At 36.4% G+C, this 17,559-nt stretch overlaps 1 protein-coding gene across 10 annotated transcripts in view; it reads right to left on the bottom strand.

Moving 5' to 3' along the window:
* LOC139982453 (uncharacterized) overlaps nt 1-17,559 on the bottom strand; it is a 564,762-nt gene that overhangs the window by 380,650 nt on the left and 166,553 nt on the right. For 3 of the 10 annotated variants that reach the window (XM_071995343.1, XM_071995336.1, XM_071995340.1), the window contains exon 7: nt 16,851-16,903. The exons of 3 other annotated variants lie outside the window; for them this stretch is intronic. In XM_071995343.1, the coding sequence (XP_071851444.1) occupies nt 16,851-16,903 (53 nt within the window). Of the gene's footprint in view, nt 1-1,219; nt 1,276-2,243; nt 2,321-3,474; nt 3,681-14,261; nt 14,382-16,850; nt 16,904-17,559 lie in introns of all 10 variants that reach the window. 4 more of the 10 variants (XM_071995338.1, XM_071995337.1, XM_071995344.1 and 1 more) reach the window with 3 other exon arrangements.

Raw genomic sequence — 17,559 nt, 5'->3', positions numbered from 1 at the left:
TTAACTATCTGTTAATTTAGGTATTAGCATTCAACAATAATAAGAAAGGTATATTTTAGCTTCTAATTAAGGTCCCTTCTGGAATAGCAATGTTTTGTATTTGAGCATACAGATCAAGATTTTATATATCAATTCCTGTTTGTGCAGGTCTCATAATAAGCAAATAAACTAACCAGACCTCAGCCATTTAATGTATCTGAAAACATCTTAGAAATCAAATTGCGGATAGTTCAGTAGCTAAGAGGATTAGACTCATTTTCCCTAGCGTACAGTAATCAACTAGTCAGTTTTCTGTTTGTTTTACCTCGATATTTTTTTGGTTAAAATCTCTTATTTTGTTTACTAAATCAAACTTTATTTAGGAGGGTCCTAAATTATCTTATTCTGATGCAAAACATAATGAACCGGCCCACTATCAAATCACCGAAAGTTGGAGAGAACAATAAATAAACTAATTAATTTTATCTGTTAGTTCTACTTGACCGTATCCCTTCAATGTATCCTTACTTCATGCCTGGATGCTTTCTTCAGGAGTTCTATGGTTGACTTCTGTGATTCCTGACTGCTATCGTTATTGATGAAGACAGCATTTGAACACAGTTCTGTAATAGTCTGGATGTCCTCGGCCTATGCAATAAAATGACCAAAATTACACAATGTTTAACTGTCTCTTTCTACTCTAGATATTGACACTTTCTGAATAAAGTCCTTCAACTTCTAATTCGGGTTTTCACTTGTCTGTCTGCACTCTACCCCCTCATCTCGTACATTGCTTAGAGCCTTCTTTTGTTCACCTCTTACTTAATCTTAGACTCATTAAATATTTTATTTCATATTTATTCCACTACTTGTTTTATCTAACGTCATCACTTTGTGAAGCTATCAATGAGCATGAGGATATCATAAGTTTCCTAAACCATTAAATAGTACCTACAAACTTCACCTCCCCCCCCCCTTCTCCCCAACACCGTCTCTCTATTCAAATTCCTATCTGACTATTAACCAGAATGGACAACAATTACTGATAAAGGTTTTTCATTCTTGAAAAGGATTGCAACAGATTAAGCCACATACCACACACTGTGTCAGAGTTGTATCATCTCTTCAATGGATTATTCCACGGTACAATGACATTTACACTAGCAGTTAAACAGGCTATATCAATTACAAAACACGGACCATGTTGATCCTTACGTACGTTTACCATCTTATCACCAACCTGTTTCCATTTGCCGGACTGAAGATCCAGTTGACAGGTTGTATCCGGCCAAAGAACTTCAGAGAAAGAAAATTAAAATAACATTGATATTTTACTAGTCTTGCTCACCTACAATAACAACTACCATGCTTGAAATATTAAATAATTCTCTATTGTTATTTGTTTTTGTTGATGGACTATTTTTCTATATGCAGCTCTCTTTCTGGTTTACTCATTTTCCAAACAGTAATAAACAAGCAAGATTAAAACATACAGAAGTAATAGTTAACTACCTTTTAAATTTAGTAGGATACTTTGCAATTTTGATAGTAAGGCGTTTCTAATGTCACTTTGGTATTATTATTCATTATCAGTGAATAGTCATTACTAAGATTCGTTGCTTGAACACACACGGCACGCCCCCAACCCCCCCCCCCCCCCTCGCGAGCATTTTGCCTTAGACGAATTTCGCAGTAGGGTTTAAACTGAATTGAAAATATATTTAAAAAAAAAACAGTAAAAACATTTAGACTAAGAAATATAGTAAAATGTTAACTTTTCCATCACATGTCATTTTTCATCGTTTCAACATATTGGTACTGCTTCCACCTACACATATATTACAGATAAAAAGAAAATTTTTACTGAACAAATTCATAAAAGAAACGATAAAGGATTGTAACACTTAGAAACATCTCATATACCCAAACACAATGGGATAGGTCCTAACCTTACACGTGCTATATAAATGAATGGTATATGCACACCCACTATCTAGCAGACAACGCAAGAAGTGCACGGGTGTGCTGAAACCAAAATATGCAAATTTATGTAATGCACTATTTCCAATAATTCTGTCTGAGAAGTTGCTCTTTCCTCCGCAGTCCCGTCCCGCCACACCCCCCTCCCCTCATCCTCCCCTCATCCTCCCCTTTTCAAACACACCCAATCGTACAATCCACATTTCCAGACCCCACGCAAAGAGTTACCACCTTTTTTCACACCTATTTAACAAACTCCCAGAGTGTTATCTGCTGCAAAATACCTTTAATATTCCTTGATCTTGCTGTTTCCGGTATCATCTCAGAACTGATGGATGTTGGCAGTTTACATCGATAAAACCTGTAAACAAAGAAAATAATGAAGCTAAAATTGTGACTAGTTTCGCTTATCTAAACATAAAAAAAACATCCCAAACTTACGATGATTGTTCCTCTCACGTTACTCAATCTTTTCCGAATAATGTTGAACAACACGTACACAGCTTAGTGTTAATATAAAATTATTTCTCTACATCTAATTTATATAATATACAGTTTACACATTATATACATAATGGTTTAATGACAAAACGCTATCATTTCTTTAAGAAAACTGTAGCTGTCATGAGACAGTAAGGTTGATCATATTTCAAAAGATTCCACGGCTGATTTTTTTCGTTCTTCGCTCTGTTACCTATTTTTAATGTGATAAATTTAAGCGATCTCACTATTCACATATATTGATGGTCCCAATAATGTAATTAAATGATAATACATCCATTTAAATGTACAAACTTAAATATCTATAGCCTACTTGTGATGTACCTGCCTCGTGACAGGTATGAGGCTCGGTTATAATAAACTCATTTGTGGATGGAGAAGTATTTTTATTACTATTGTGTTGTTAAAATATCTGCCATCTTTCACCATAACATATCTGCTTTACAAATTTATAAGAGTCTGTTGACTTTTATGGGTATCATATATGATAATTTCGATGATGGAATTACATCAAAATCGGTGTCACTTATTACTATCATTATTATCTTCATTTTTATATAATTACAATTAATGATTATTCAGTCCTTAATTTTTTGGCAATGACAGAACATAAACTGTGGTGGCCTTTCATAATTGAGGGTGATATTTTGCTGTGTCATGAGTAAAGCTTGGGTGATTTTTTTATCTTGAAACTCTATCAAGGATGGTATACCTGTTGGTGGGACTGAAATTTAGAAGCTGAATCTACGAGGAAAGGGAATTAGCCATTATATACAATGATTCTAAAGTCTGTTTCAAATGCATTTTGGAAAATTGCCTACTTTCTTTATTACCTTAACCAAACCGTCAAAACTATTATTAATATATATTTCGTCTTTTACGCGGTGTTTTATGTATAGGCCTGCATAAGGACATTTATGTTAAGCTACATACAAACATTCAAGACGTACGATTAGACGATAATTCAATTTATTGCGACCATTTTTCTACTCCATATCAATATCTTGTACTCACCAAAGTTCTTTGAATCTCCTAGACTGTACTCCATAGTTCATTAGTCCTGCAATAACGTCTTCCTCAGTAAGTTCTGCTGAATTTGCATTTACTGATAACTTCTCCAGTGTCGAGAGGGTTGGTAAACAAAGACCAGATTTGAGCACGATATCACCTGTATCTACCTTACTGAAGGACCAAACCAGTAGTAGTTCAGATATTGGTATCTGCAGTGAGAGAAATATCAGGATTATTATGATCGCTCAGTTTAACTTTCAACCCTCACGTCTTCTTATTGTCATATTATTTAATAGCTTCAATTACAGTTTAACCTTCAATTGGTGCTTAAATTATAATTCATGTTAATTTGCAATTTATTCCTCTCCGAATATTGTTGTATTAAAACAAAACTGAAAATAATGTTGTATTGAAACAAACACATATATTTTAGACAAATTATGCTGAATACTGAAATAAATAAGGATTAAAGTTGCAATATAAATTAATAACAGCAGAATGTTTCATTGACGTAAAATGATATGGGCAAAAAAATAACAGTAGGCTACTTGTCATGTGTGAGCAGTATAGCTTATTACTGTGTATTCCTCTCAGACTCGTTATATTGTTAAAAATCAATAAGGTATGAATCTAATTGGTTTTCAAATTGCGCCTCGCGAGTTTATATATCCTATTAGTAGTACTGTAGGCCTACCTGGTTCACAAGCCTATTTAATTTAGCCGGACATAGACACGTGTTCTTTCTCCTTGGCAAGAATGAAACTGCAGAGCAAGGCGATGCAGTAAGAAGCAGCCGACGCTCGCCCACAATTCTCACATTGACAGCCCGCCACACAGGAAAACATCTGCCGAGAATTCATAATACACTCGACATACCCCACCTGTCTAGCTTAGTGTGAAGTAACGAGTTGGTCTCCACTACACTGATTTTGTTTAGCAATGTTTTTTTAACTTTGGCTCTTTGGGGGGGGGGGGGATTTATGAAAACATTTTGTGCAGAATTGTTAATAATTAAATGTATTATGAAGCCACATAACTTGATATGTGATTAATTTAACACAGCATTCTAAACAATTAAGACGTGCACTAACGAATAACGTTGCTAATTTGTGTCATCGCTCACCGAAGTGTGTTCGTGTATGTAACTAATTAAGCCCGAGACTCATCTACTCCTGATTATTGCAATCATGTTTGTATAAGTTAAATGATGAGTAGGGGCCTAGCCTAGATTATTTCGAGGCGGCTTAAAATTCCGATCGCAAGTTATCTATAAAAAATCAGTTAAGCCTATCTAATGAGACTTTCGCACTAGCCTGGATTATAAGCTTGCTGCCTCTAATCGTGTGTGCAATTGGTGGATTAACTTGATATCTAACTATACTAATGGATATGCCAAGCATAATTAGTGAATAATGCGCACCTAGCCTAGGCCTACTAATGCTATAGACCCACTCTTAGTTCCTTCTTCTAAAATGAACGTTACACTGAACCTGCGAGAAATTAGGCCAAGGCGGCCCTATACAAGACTTTTTGCATTTAAAAAGCAACTTGACATAACGTTGACCGTTAACACAAATCAACTCATGTAAGGAATCGTTTCGTACCACTAGGGAAATCCGTGCCGCATGAATTATTTCAGAATAAGAAATAAAATAAAATAAACCTCGTCAACATATACACAGGCTACACTGCATTTTTAGTTAACCGAAAATCCATTTCTACGTGTAGGCAGTTGCTCATGTCATTACAACATGTGTCTATACGCACATCGTTCTGTGTAGGCCCTAATTTAAACTTACATGGCAGCTAACTTTAAGTTTAAGCGGTTGCCGTAGGGTCTACAACATTAGACAAAGAAATACCAAAATTACCGAACACAGCGGTGACACAAATTCGTATTAAATTCAATATTAGTCTGACAACAGTTAACACAAGTTTCAGCTTGACATGCACTTACCTGCATAGGCTACTCAGTGCACTGACAACCAACAATGGATGCAACCGTTTTGAAAACATCGCTATAGACCGGCAGCCCAGTGCACTTTGATCAAACGAACGAGGTACCAATATCTGAGTATTGGAACATTTGTGGAAAACCCCAGTATATCCAAAAGTGGATGTCTGCCGTGGTCGCTCTGCTGCATGTGGCCCCTGGGGCCGGTTAAAGGGGGCCCAAAAATGCATCTGATCAAACGAACGAGGTACCACTTGAAACCAATGTCAACTTAATGCATGAATGCCACATAGTACTGAATGGCCCATGCCAGACAAATTTTCTGCTGCAAAGGGCCCGCCAGACGCCCAAGAAGGGCCCCTAAAAAAATGCATCTGATCAAACGAACGAGGTACCACTTGAAACCAATGTCAACTTAATGCATGAATGCCACAAAGTACTGAATGGCCTATGCCAGACAAATTTTCTGCTGCTAATGGCCCGCCAGACGCCCCCAAATATGGCCCAAATGCCCATTAGCGTAGCATTGACCCAGATTAAATATGCAAGGTACCACTCAAAACCGGTTTGGAATGTTCGGGTTGATCTTACAGACTATGGAAATCATCATGCCAGACAAATTTTCTGCTACAAAGGGCCCGCCAGACGCCCCAAAAGGGCCCATAAAATTCATTTGATCAAACGAACGAGGTACCACTTGAAACCAATGTCAACTTAATGCATGAATGCCACAAAGTACTGAATGGCCCATGCCAGACAAATTTTCTGCTGCTAAGGGCCCGCCAGACGCCCCCAAATATGGCCCAAATGCCCATTAGCGTAGCATTGACCCAGATTAAATATGCAAGGTACCACTCAAAACCGGTTTGGAACCACACAAAAACAATATTAAATGCAAAGGTACTTTCCACAGAGTAAAGAACTGCCAATGCAAGACAAATTTTCTTCTGCATAGGTCCCACCAGATAGAAAGAATAGGTGGCCCAATGTGGCCCTATATATGGGTCTAAAGAATTGGATATATGTGCCTTGTAACATGACATTTCAAGCTCATGATTATATTGTTTCCAGCATAAATTGGAGTTACTGTACACAAGACCAGTGTTTTATCTTATTTAGCTATTCGCTGCTCTAAGCAAAATAAAGATAACACTTTCACCTAAGCCTCTAAATATTTTGGGATTTGCTGGCCTGGGCAAAAATTACAGTTCCCCACATTATAATTCTAACACTCTGAGGAAGAGTCTTGCCTGGCTTGGATCCACAGAACTACGGTTGGAAGAGCAAGAATGGGTGCTACAGCCCTGACTGGTTTGAGGGACCGGCTCTCCCAGATCATCTATTCCAAGAGGGGGAACTGAGCGAAGATTTTCAAAGTAGCCGACCAGACGTGGCTTCCGAGTTTGATGCCGATGATTCAAGTACTGAACCATCTTGGAGTGATGACTCCGACAATGAAACATAGATTTGAGCTTCCATTGTCTTTTTAGAATCAAGTTCATGGGATTACTTAATTTTCATAAACTTACTAATGATTCTTTTGAGATCTGTCTGAATGGCAAATGCAGTGTTTATACAATGCACACACTCCAGTGTTTAATCACTGTCAAGAGACATGAATTCTCAGTTCTTATACTTCGAACCTAACATGTGTCATGTTCAGAGTAATCACATAGTGATCTTTTGTTACTATCTTTGCCAATTATGATTTTAGTACATTTTAAACTAGCAAGATGACTTTCTTGAAAGGTAAAAGATTCCTTCATAGATGAAAACAAAAACCCTCATCTAGCATTCATATTTCTGAAAAATGGATGCCACATCTATTTGTTGGACTTGTTACAAGCTATTCGAATTGAATTAGTGTAATGATGGAAGTTCTAAAAGACCAAGATGGAGTAATATACATGTATAGGCCAATTACTCATTTTATATTTTATATCAAGGAATGGAGTCATACGTGGTGATATCAGTATTTGTTTGTTCAATCTTAGCATTTTAAGTCCTTTAAAGAGTGTACCTAGCATAAAGGTACATATACATTTCTATGCTTCAATTATGTATCTTTTAAAAACCATATTGGACAGTTTCAACTCAAACCTTTATCGTTAAGTACACGTTATAAAGCATTTTCACCATTGTTTGATAATTGTTTCTTTGTCTGAGCTTAAGAAACAAAACAATCTCTTTTGTTCGACTACATGTATGTCTTAAGATGACACTTAAGCGTTCTTTCTCAAGATTTTAAACTTTGTAGATTTACAATGTTAACGTAAACACAGTGTTTTAAGATACAAAATGATTTTGGGTTTCTTATTTACAATACATAAACTGATTTTAATCTGCTCCAGTGTTTCCAGCGAAACAAAGTAACTGCCAAGTTAAACACTGCTCACGATACAAAGTACTGACTGGATAAAAGGAAAAATAATGGATAAAAGGAAAAAGAATGGATTTGAGAATGCATTATAACTGTCAGGATCTCCCTCAAAGACTGAGTTCGCGTCATTTTTGTTTTGCTCAATGAAATGTTCCGTAATTGATACACCTACTAGTATACTAATCTCATTATTCCATTGGCCTATGTAGCGGGAAGGAATTTGAATAATTCAGGATGTTCTTGATTGTTATAGATTGGTTTCTTGTGGTATCTTAACTATTTGAACTGCATATTTTTTTTTACATGTGGTGGGCACTTTGCAGAAGAAAATTTGTATTGTATTGGCATTTCTTTACTCTGTGGAATGCTACAAATGTCATGTCACAAGGCACATATAGTCTGCATCGATATACAATTCATTAGGCCCATATAGGGCCGCATTGGGCCACCTATACTTTCTATCTGGTGGGACCTATGCAGAAGAAAATTTGTCTTGCATTGGCAGTTCTTTACTCTGTGGAAAGTACCTTTGCATTTAATATTGGTTTTGTGTGGTACCAACTATGATTGATCATGGCCCATTTGGGGGGCCTTTTTTAGTGTGTCTGTTAGCCCGTTTGTAGCAGAAAATTTGTCTGGCATGATGATTTCCATAGTCTGTAAGATCAACCCGAACATTCCAAACCGGTTTTTAGTGGTACCTTGCATATTTAATCTGGGTCAATGCTACGCTAATGGGCATTTGGGCCATATTTGGGGGCGTCTGGCGGGCCCTTAGCAGCAGAAAATTTGTCTGGCATATGCCATTCAGTACTTTGTGGCATTCATGCATTAAGTTGACATTGGTTTCAAGTGGTACCTCGTTCGTTTGATCAGATGCATTTTTTTAGGGGCCCTTCTTGGGCGTCTGGCGGGCCCTTTGCAGCAGAAAATTTGTCTGACATGGGCCATTCAGTACTATGTGGCATTCATGCATTAAGTTGACATTGGTTTCAAGTGGTACCTCGTTCGTTTGATCAGATGCATTTTTGGGCCCCCTTTAACCGGCCCCAGGGGCCACATGCAGCAGAGCGACCACGGCAGACATCCACTTTTGGATATACTGGGTTTTTCCACAAATGTTCCAATACTCAGATATTGGTACCTCGTTCGTTTGATCAAAGTGCACTGGGCTGCCGGTCTACTAGTGCAGTGGTATTGTATCGTATAGAAACCAATAGAAAACGATATATTGTGATCACAGATGTAACAACAGTTACACAAACACACGTAGCGTCAATTGCGCGGTCTACTACAGTATCACATGTAACACGTCCTGTAGGCTGTAGTAACCTTGACATTCTTGCTTAGAAAACATGACGTAATGAAGGCAATTAGTGGTATCCATTGAGGGGGAGGGGTGTATACTGTGAAGAGTATGAGATACATGATTGTGTATGTAGTTCGTGTACGTGTTGTGAGTGTGTGGTCGGGAATGGGAGAGGGGTTAGTTCTCGTTGAATATATTGGGTGTATCTGTCCGGTGTGGGGAGTGCGGGATGTAATGTTCTGACTGGTTTGATGGCAGTAAGGTTTATTGTCACGTATTCTCATTATATTCGCCGCCTTTAGAAAACAAACAAACAAATTTACATACGATAAGATCAAATAAGTATTACAAGAAAGGGAGGGAAAATCTCGTTTTGGTTGTAGAGGAAGTGCAGAGCTACAATTTGTAATAGTCGAGTCGAAGTTTTTTGTATTAACATTTGGTGTTTTTCTCTACATTCATAAATTTGGAAAATTTCATTTGAAAGTGTCATATTATATTATAGGCTAATTTTACATATTACAATTTGGAGGTGCCGTTTGTTAGGAAATGCCATAGTACAGGTACTAGCTAATGTGCTATAAGAATATGAACACCGGCTTCATAAACTTTGAATTATTTGGGCTGAAGAATTGAGCATAGGCTATACCCCTTCACCCTCCCCACCACGAGATATCAGGATAATTCCTTACTTCAGTCGGGTCCATACGGAGACTATTATAATTGTACTGGTCAGTCTGGGTATATAAGGTCAGTTACTAATATCACAATGTAACTGCGATGTAAGCACTAACATTTTGAAACTTAGAATTAGGTGAGATTGCTGAAAAGCGTCTGTGCATACCGTTTTAGGTCATTTCTCCCTTATACAAGGGCGGCGGAACCGGGGGGGGCACGTGCCCCCCCCCTACTTTTCCTCAGGTTAAAAATGTGCCCTTTTTCTACATAAAAATTGAGGTGTCTCAAGTTAGCAAGAGGCCAGGGAACCAGAATGAACACTCGGGAAGGGCCGTTTCCGGTCATCTGAGGGGTTTGTAAAACCAAAAATTTTCTTGTACGCTCCGCGCCAACTGATGGTGGCGCTCCGCTCAGATAGTCATGCACACAACTTTGCAAATCCTGGCTACGCCCATGACTTTTAATGAATTTCTGTGGGTCAAACTCAAGCTATTTCGAATGGAAAAAAATTGTTAAGATATTAACAAGAAATAAACTCTAATTCGGAGGATTCCTACATTAGCAACTAGCATGATTTCACCTCATTTTGTCTCAAAAGAAAACTTGTTCCTTGTTTCCCAATTTGCACATTGGATATTGCAGTGCTAGTATGCATATTTTCCTTGAGGGGGTTGGGGCGTTGATGGAGTGATGTGTATACGCAAATAAGATAATACAATAAGAGTTATAAAGGGTACTAAATATAAGGCTGCATCGGTCCAATCAAATTTCTGCAAAGTGCCCTTTGATGTCGGTGCCCCCCCCCCCCGATGAAAAGTGCTTCCGCCGCCCTTGCCCTTATAGCGTATCTATGGCAAGTCGTTTCAACATTTACCCCACAATTCCTCTAAAGTGGAATACATTTCACTTAAGTGGAATTTAATTCCGCTTAAGTGAAATGTATTCCCTCTTAAATGCTATACTGAAATATGAATCCTTAGCCACAGTCAGGTCACAATGTAAACACCAAGGAGGGAACACCATTTAGCATATATGCCTATGCAGGCGAACAAGGAGGAACCGCGTGAAGACTTACTCTGAAGTAGACATAAAATATATATTTAGTGTGTGAAGGTATATAATTGACACATCGAAGTAGTAATTGGTTAAGCGCCCTCAAAAGAGCTCTGCCCAATTAAGATTGTAGACTTAGCCTTATTTAAATTCACTGTGCTATCCAGATACACTGCGTAAATACCCATTGATAACTAACCGTGTGTATATCGTCATCAGCACATACTTGGGAAGGATTACGTCATAAAGAGCATTCTAGTTTCAAGCAGTACAAATTCAATAGACCTTATTTTTCTGACAAGGGGATTTCCAATGAGGGGATAGTGCAAGGGTCTCGTTCCACAGTTGATAGTTGATAGTTCGCCGAGTTCATTGGTACTGACATTAACTCTGTGTAAGTGATATGTGTTGTCTATATGTACGTCATTATATCTAAATGAGATTTACCCGTTATATCTTAACGTAGAAAACAAAAGAAAGCAGATTGTAATGGCTCCTATTTATATCGTAAGACTCCTTGTTTACTACCGGGGCAGGGTCCTGGACCAAGTTTATTTCCGGAAGGGTGGGGTGTAGGGGTGTTAATATCCCCATCCCGAGGGCAGAAAAAAACAAGGGCTAATCAAAATCACTATCCTGTACACAGATATTATTAAAATTATAGTGCACAGTGTATAAATAAACTACATATATGTGTGGTACAATCGAAACAATTGAAACTTCAACATTGTTTCAAAAGGTGCCACATATTATATTGGCATTTTTTTTTTGGAAGTTCTAAAAAATGTTACATTGAATCCCGCTATTTTGTTTTAGTTTCGTACAGTAATGAAAATCACTTTAAAGCGCACCAACGTTGGACCTTTACACACATGGTTACGGGCATGATACATCGTATATCTTTCAATCTCGCAATTAATTCATTTTTAATGAACGGTTTCGGTCGTATTTAGATTAAATAAAAACATTTTCATGCTTCGTGGATAGCTACTCCCTGGATAGTATTTAGGGATTATCGGAGCATTCTAACTAAATTGTCGGAATTCATTTTAATAGTTTTAAGAGATGTCACATCGAAAGCAGCACACTCGGATACACCCATAACATACTAAAATTATATGCATGTGTACTTTGAAGGCACCGATGGAGACAGGTTGGACTAGGGTGCATTGTGGGAGCAACGTATCCTAAACTCGTGCGCAATTTAAAATAATGCAAATATAATGCTTTGCTTTTAAAGCAAATATTTTGCGTTCTCCTTCAAATTGTGTATTTCACCAAATCTCCCTGCCCCTGTAGTGCACTGACCATTCCACAAGCATAATACCAGTGAGTTATAAACATTAAAATAATAAAGGATTCAGCGATATTTCTCTGACGCAAATTAATGTAACAGAGGGCGCAATTCTGTATAGCAAAAAGTGAAAATGTTCGATACTTTTGATGTTTCACACTAGATAAACATATCAGTTTTGGTTTAGCAGTACTTTTCTTCTCTGAAGAGAGGTTGGAATATGGAGCATTGTGGGAGGATAATAATGTCATAAACAATTAACAATCACGCAATCTAACGCTATAGTTGTCAAAACAACTCATTTTCGTGCAACTTTAAAGAGGTATAATTTGCAGGGACAACACATGGATGCGATTCGTTTTCATAATGGATATATTCTTAATATGTTGTGAGGTTCATATTTGTATGATTTTAATCAGACGAAGGGGTGAACGAGTGGGCGAGTCGGAGAAGTTTTGGCGTCGGATCACCTCTGAACTGGCAAAGTTAGACTGCTATCACGAGAGACTTTCCACAAGTGCATACATGTAAGAATCATTGTAGAACGCCATTGGGGTAAAATGCTTATACTGCACACGATAACCCCCCTAATAACAACACATTGCGCGTCTTACGAAGCGCTCTATAGCGAGTACGTGCCCTTCTCGGTTCATAGCTCATAACTGCTTGTAACGCAAAATATGTACTGATACACAGCACATGTTTCGCCTTTGTTGTGTATGCAATTTCTTTCATGTTGCCGCCTCTCATTGGCAGACACTTTTTATATAGTAGTCTATTGAACACATGGATTCCCATCTTGTGCAAATATGTGAGATTGTTGAACTACCCAGCGGATAAGTTACTTTATAGCGGAGAGTCACAATTAGCCCCCTTATTGGTAAAGCCTACAAACACACAAACACAAAATAACGATTGAAATATACTGCCCATGCACTGTCGAAAAAATACGCAAGCACATCTTTTTTTTAGGACGGATACCGTTAAAGTTCGAATGTGATGTTGCTACAGCCGCTACTGTTCCGAGATCGCGTATAGACAGTTTCAGGTTGCGTTGCTTCCTTCAGCAGGAAGTGCTACTGCCCCAAATAGGAAGATATACTACAAGTGTCGACATAGCGAATAGGCAAGGCTATGAGAAGCTGATTAATATTTCTAAAAAAGAGTTACGATACTAAATGAAACAGAATAGTTGGTTACTTGAAATATGTTACATCATTTGGAAATTTAATCAAATTAAATCATTACGTTGTTTCTCGGAGGGTGGAATGCAATAATAAAACATGTAATGAAGCAAACTGTTTGATGACTAACCTCAATATGTTTGTGATTCAGTTTCTGGTCAAAGTAGCGAACGTAAGTAGCATATTGTTTTTACAGTTTTCTTGCAATATGAGGTCAAACCAAGTGTTGATACATACAGATGTATATGCCCCATTGGTAATTGTATGCAATGAAACACATCGCAAGTAATAGTGGTATCATTCTACTTATTTCCTGCGTAGTCAATTGAGCGCGTAGTCAATTAAGGAGCTGTTAAAACAAATGTATTTAATCGATAGAACAACTGCGCTAAAGCGTAATATAACACAGTTTGTGCAAAACGAAGCTACGTTTTTTACCTTATTTACATGCAGATGGCAAACAATTTTCGCCGGACTTATAATATTTTAATATTTGTAGCAACTAACATGCTTATTAGACACATTCTGTGCATAATTCTCATCACCCATATAATACACCTTCACTTCACTAGAATTACAAACTAGACAGTGTCCCAATGTATGTTAATTGTAAAGAAAACAGTTATAAAGTGTAATTTTAGATGAAGAGAAAGGATATGTAATAATTATCAAATCATTAGATTCATCGTTAAAGACAGTTATTTCTTGTTAACGTTCTGCAATTGAAAACTGCATTCAGCCGTTATTCTAAGACAAAAGATTTAATATGCTAATTTACGGTAAAATGGTACTTTTACGTCCAAAACGACCTGTTATTGTCATAGAAATTACCTTAGATGTGCATTAACGATAAGCAAATGCTATACGTATTGCTTTTACTTTACTAATAACACATAATTGCTAAATGAACGAACGGCGGGCCACAGTTACTGACTTACGTCATGGTGAGATGCGTTCTCCAGAAGCTGTATAGTACATCTCTGTAGTACCTCACTGTCATCTCTTCTAATAGTCACTTGCTCTGTGCATATTCGCTTGACTGTATCTACATCATCAACCTGATAATATGACACAAAAAATCATTGCTTTTTGTTTCAATTAAAATGTCCATAGATGATTCCATTTGTTTATTTGCTATAATCAGATAACCAAACATGAAATATACTTTGAATGTTACAATCGGTAACCAGCTCAATGAACTGTATTGTTGAAGTAGAAAAAAGGCATCAAAATATACACAAAACAAGTAAACAAAACTCAAAACACATAATACATATCTTTATCCCACAGCTAAATAACCTTTTCCTACCGACGTTTACATAACCGTGCTTGATGTAATTCCCGCAATATGTGGTACACCTTAAACAACTGCTCTTACTTCTTTAGGTGATGTTCTTTTCTGTTTAAACGGTAATGGATGAATGTGTGTTATACTACGACAGGTTTAAGAATTAAAGCCTTTCCAAAATCAAGTGGTCATTAATTATATCCTCTATACTGGCTTCATTTGTGTAATGCAGCTCAGCAGATGACAAATCAAATGATTTAATGTCGGCAACTGTAACACACCTGTATCCCCCAAAGCAGGAAAGAAAACGCTATATTTTGCAACAGCTAGACGGTAAGGGCGGGTGGGGATGTTCTTACATTCTTTTCTCTGTACATCTGATTTGAGCGAGCGTATGGAACGCCATTTTAACATTTAATCCGGAATTTTAGATATCTTAAATTGTTTCTTATTTAAGATATCTAAAATTCTATTTCAGATATCTAAAATTAAATTCGAGATATCTTAAATTTAATTCGAGATATCTGAAATTTTATTTCAGATATCTGCAATTGAATTCGAAATATCTAAAATAGATTTCGAGATATCTGAAATTCTAATTCAGATATCTGAAATTTCATTCGAGATATCTGAAATTTCATTCGAGATATCAGAAATTTAATTTGAGGTATCAGAAATTCTATTTCAGATATCTGAAATTGAATTCGAGATATCTGAAATTGAATTCAAGATATCTGCAATTCTAATTCGAGATATCCGAAATTGAATTCGAGATATCTGCAATTGAATTCCAGATATCTGAAATGCATATGCAGAAATTCCTGATTAAATGTTAAAATGGCGTACGTATGGAAAACCATTTTAACATTTAATCGGGAATTTTCAGATATCAGAAATTGAATTAGAGATATCTGTAATTGAATTCGAGATATCTAAAATTCTATTTCCGATATCTAAAATTGAATTAGAGATATCTGCAATTTAATTCGAGATATCTGCAATTGAATTTCGAGATATCTGCAATTCTATTTCAGATATCTGAAATTGAATTCGAGATATCTGAAATTCTATTTCAGATATCTGAAATAGAATTGCAGATATCTCGAATTCAATTTCAGATATCTCAAATTCAATTTCAGATATCTGAAATTCTCTGGGATCTCGAGATATCTGAAATTGATTTTAAGATATCTGCAATTATTTGTAGATATCTTAAATAAATTGGAGATTTCTGTAATTTAATTTGAGATATCTGAAATTATTTCGAGATATCTGAAATTCCTTATTAAATGTTAAAACGGCTCTCCATACGAGCGTCGCATTCGTCAGTTTAAGCAGCTTAGTTTGTTTGATTATCAAATGTTACAACCTGCCAGTGTTACGTATAAGTCTGTAATTGATCAAACTAACATACTGTTATAAATGTAATATCAGTATTGTACACTCGGGTATTGCCATATCTGGGTCTGGGTCTCGCTCCTAAATATGCTTCATTTAGTACGGCAATGAGTAGCCAGAAAGGAATTTATGACATGTCCTTGATTTATTCGTCATAAAATATATTCATATGAATGATCATGAAAACAATCTGACTTCTTTTCTTCTGTAAAGAGTGATCACAAATTTAAAAGTGCATTAGATTCCCACAGATTTTCAAGTGGATATTACCCGTACGCAAGTTTAGACTGAATTGTCGGCTTTGTTTACCCGATTGAAATGATATTAACGTTAATAAGCACGTTAGAGTCTTAGTGTCTACTGTATCATTAATCATGGCAACACGTAAATCTAAGATTTCCGCTATTTTTGGATCATTATACATATTAAACTGCCGATGTCAAATGCTGCGTATGACAATTGTCACATTGTGGCTTGTTAATGTTAACGATATTGTTTACTGAAATGGTACGTATCTATCGTTCTTTGTGTTTGTATAAAATGCTTGTAATGCGGCATTTGTCAATATCTTTTAAAATATCAGTTTGGTATCGTATGTATCACTTACATAATCATTTATAAAGCTTAGAAATGTTCAAATTGCATATAAAACAATAGATATTGTTGCTTAATGTAATCAACAGTCCATCATAATTACAAATTAAAATATTTGACATTCCACTATTGTTACATTATGCTTGACAAGGTGGTGTTAAAAACTTCGATCAAGTATTCATTTTTTTTATGTATCAAATTGAATCACGCACATCAAAGTACACGTGTAAAGACAAACAAAACATACCTTCCAAGCACCGGATTGAAGATTCAGACTGTAACCGTAGTTCCTCCACGACACTAAGATGTTAGAAATACAAACGTGTGCAAGATAATGAACAAGACATAATATAATTCATCTACAGAGAAGAACAGATTACATATGTTTCTGGAACTGACATATTTTATTCAATCATTCTCGTATTGAATGTATATATATTTATATATATAACTAACAGTAACACTAAACGGTGATATCCTAATTTAGTCCATACTACCTAGGCTTATATCACACAAACAATGGGCGAGAAAAACTGGCGAGTAATTTTAACGTTTTGGCGAGTAGAATTTTAGACTCGGTCGCCAGTTGGCGAGTAGTTTAAAAAAATTGTCGAGGCCTGATATATATATATTTATAGTTAATCAACTATTATACATATATATATATATATATATATATATATATATATATATATATATATATATATATATATTTATAGTTAATCAATAAAGAATAACACACCAAATTCCACTTCACGACCGGTTTCGTCCTTTTGGGACTCATCAGGCGAAGGTAGGAATCGAACCCCGGATCTTCGTGTCACGAACCGAAGTCCGCACCACTCGACCACAGTGATTCTACTGGTGTGTTATTCTTTATCGATTAACTATATATCTGTCATACCACTTGCTACACATTCATTTCTCATTCTTCATATATATATATATATATATAT

This window comes from Apostichopus japonicus, chromosome 16, assembly GCF_037975245.1.
Source record: "Apostichopus japonicus isolate 1M-3 chromosome 16, ASM3797524v1, whole genome shotgun sequence".
Taxonomy (NCBI): Eukaryota; Metazoa; Echinodermata; class Holothuroidea; order Aspidochirotida; family Stichopodidae; genus Apostichopus; species Apostichopus japonicus.
Note: the sequence above shows the minus strand (reverse complement) of the source record. Positions and strands in the feature narration are given on the sequence as shown.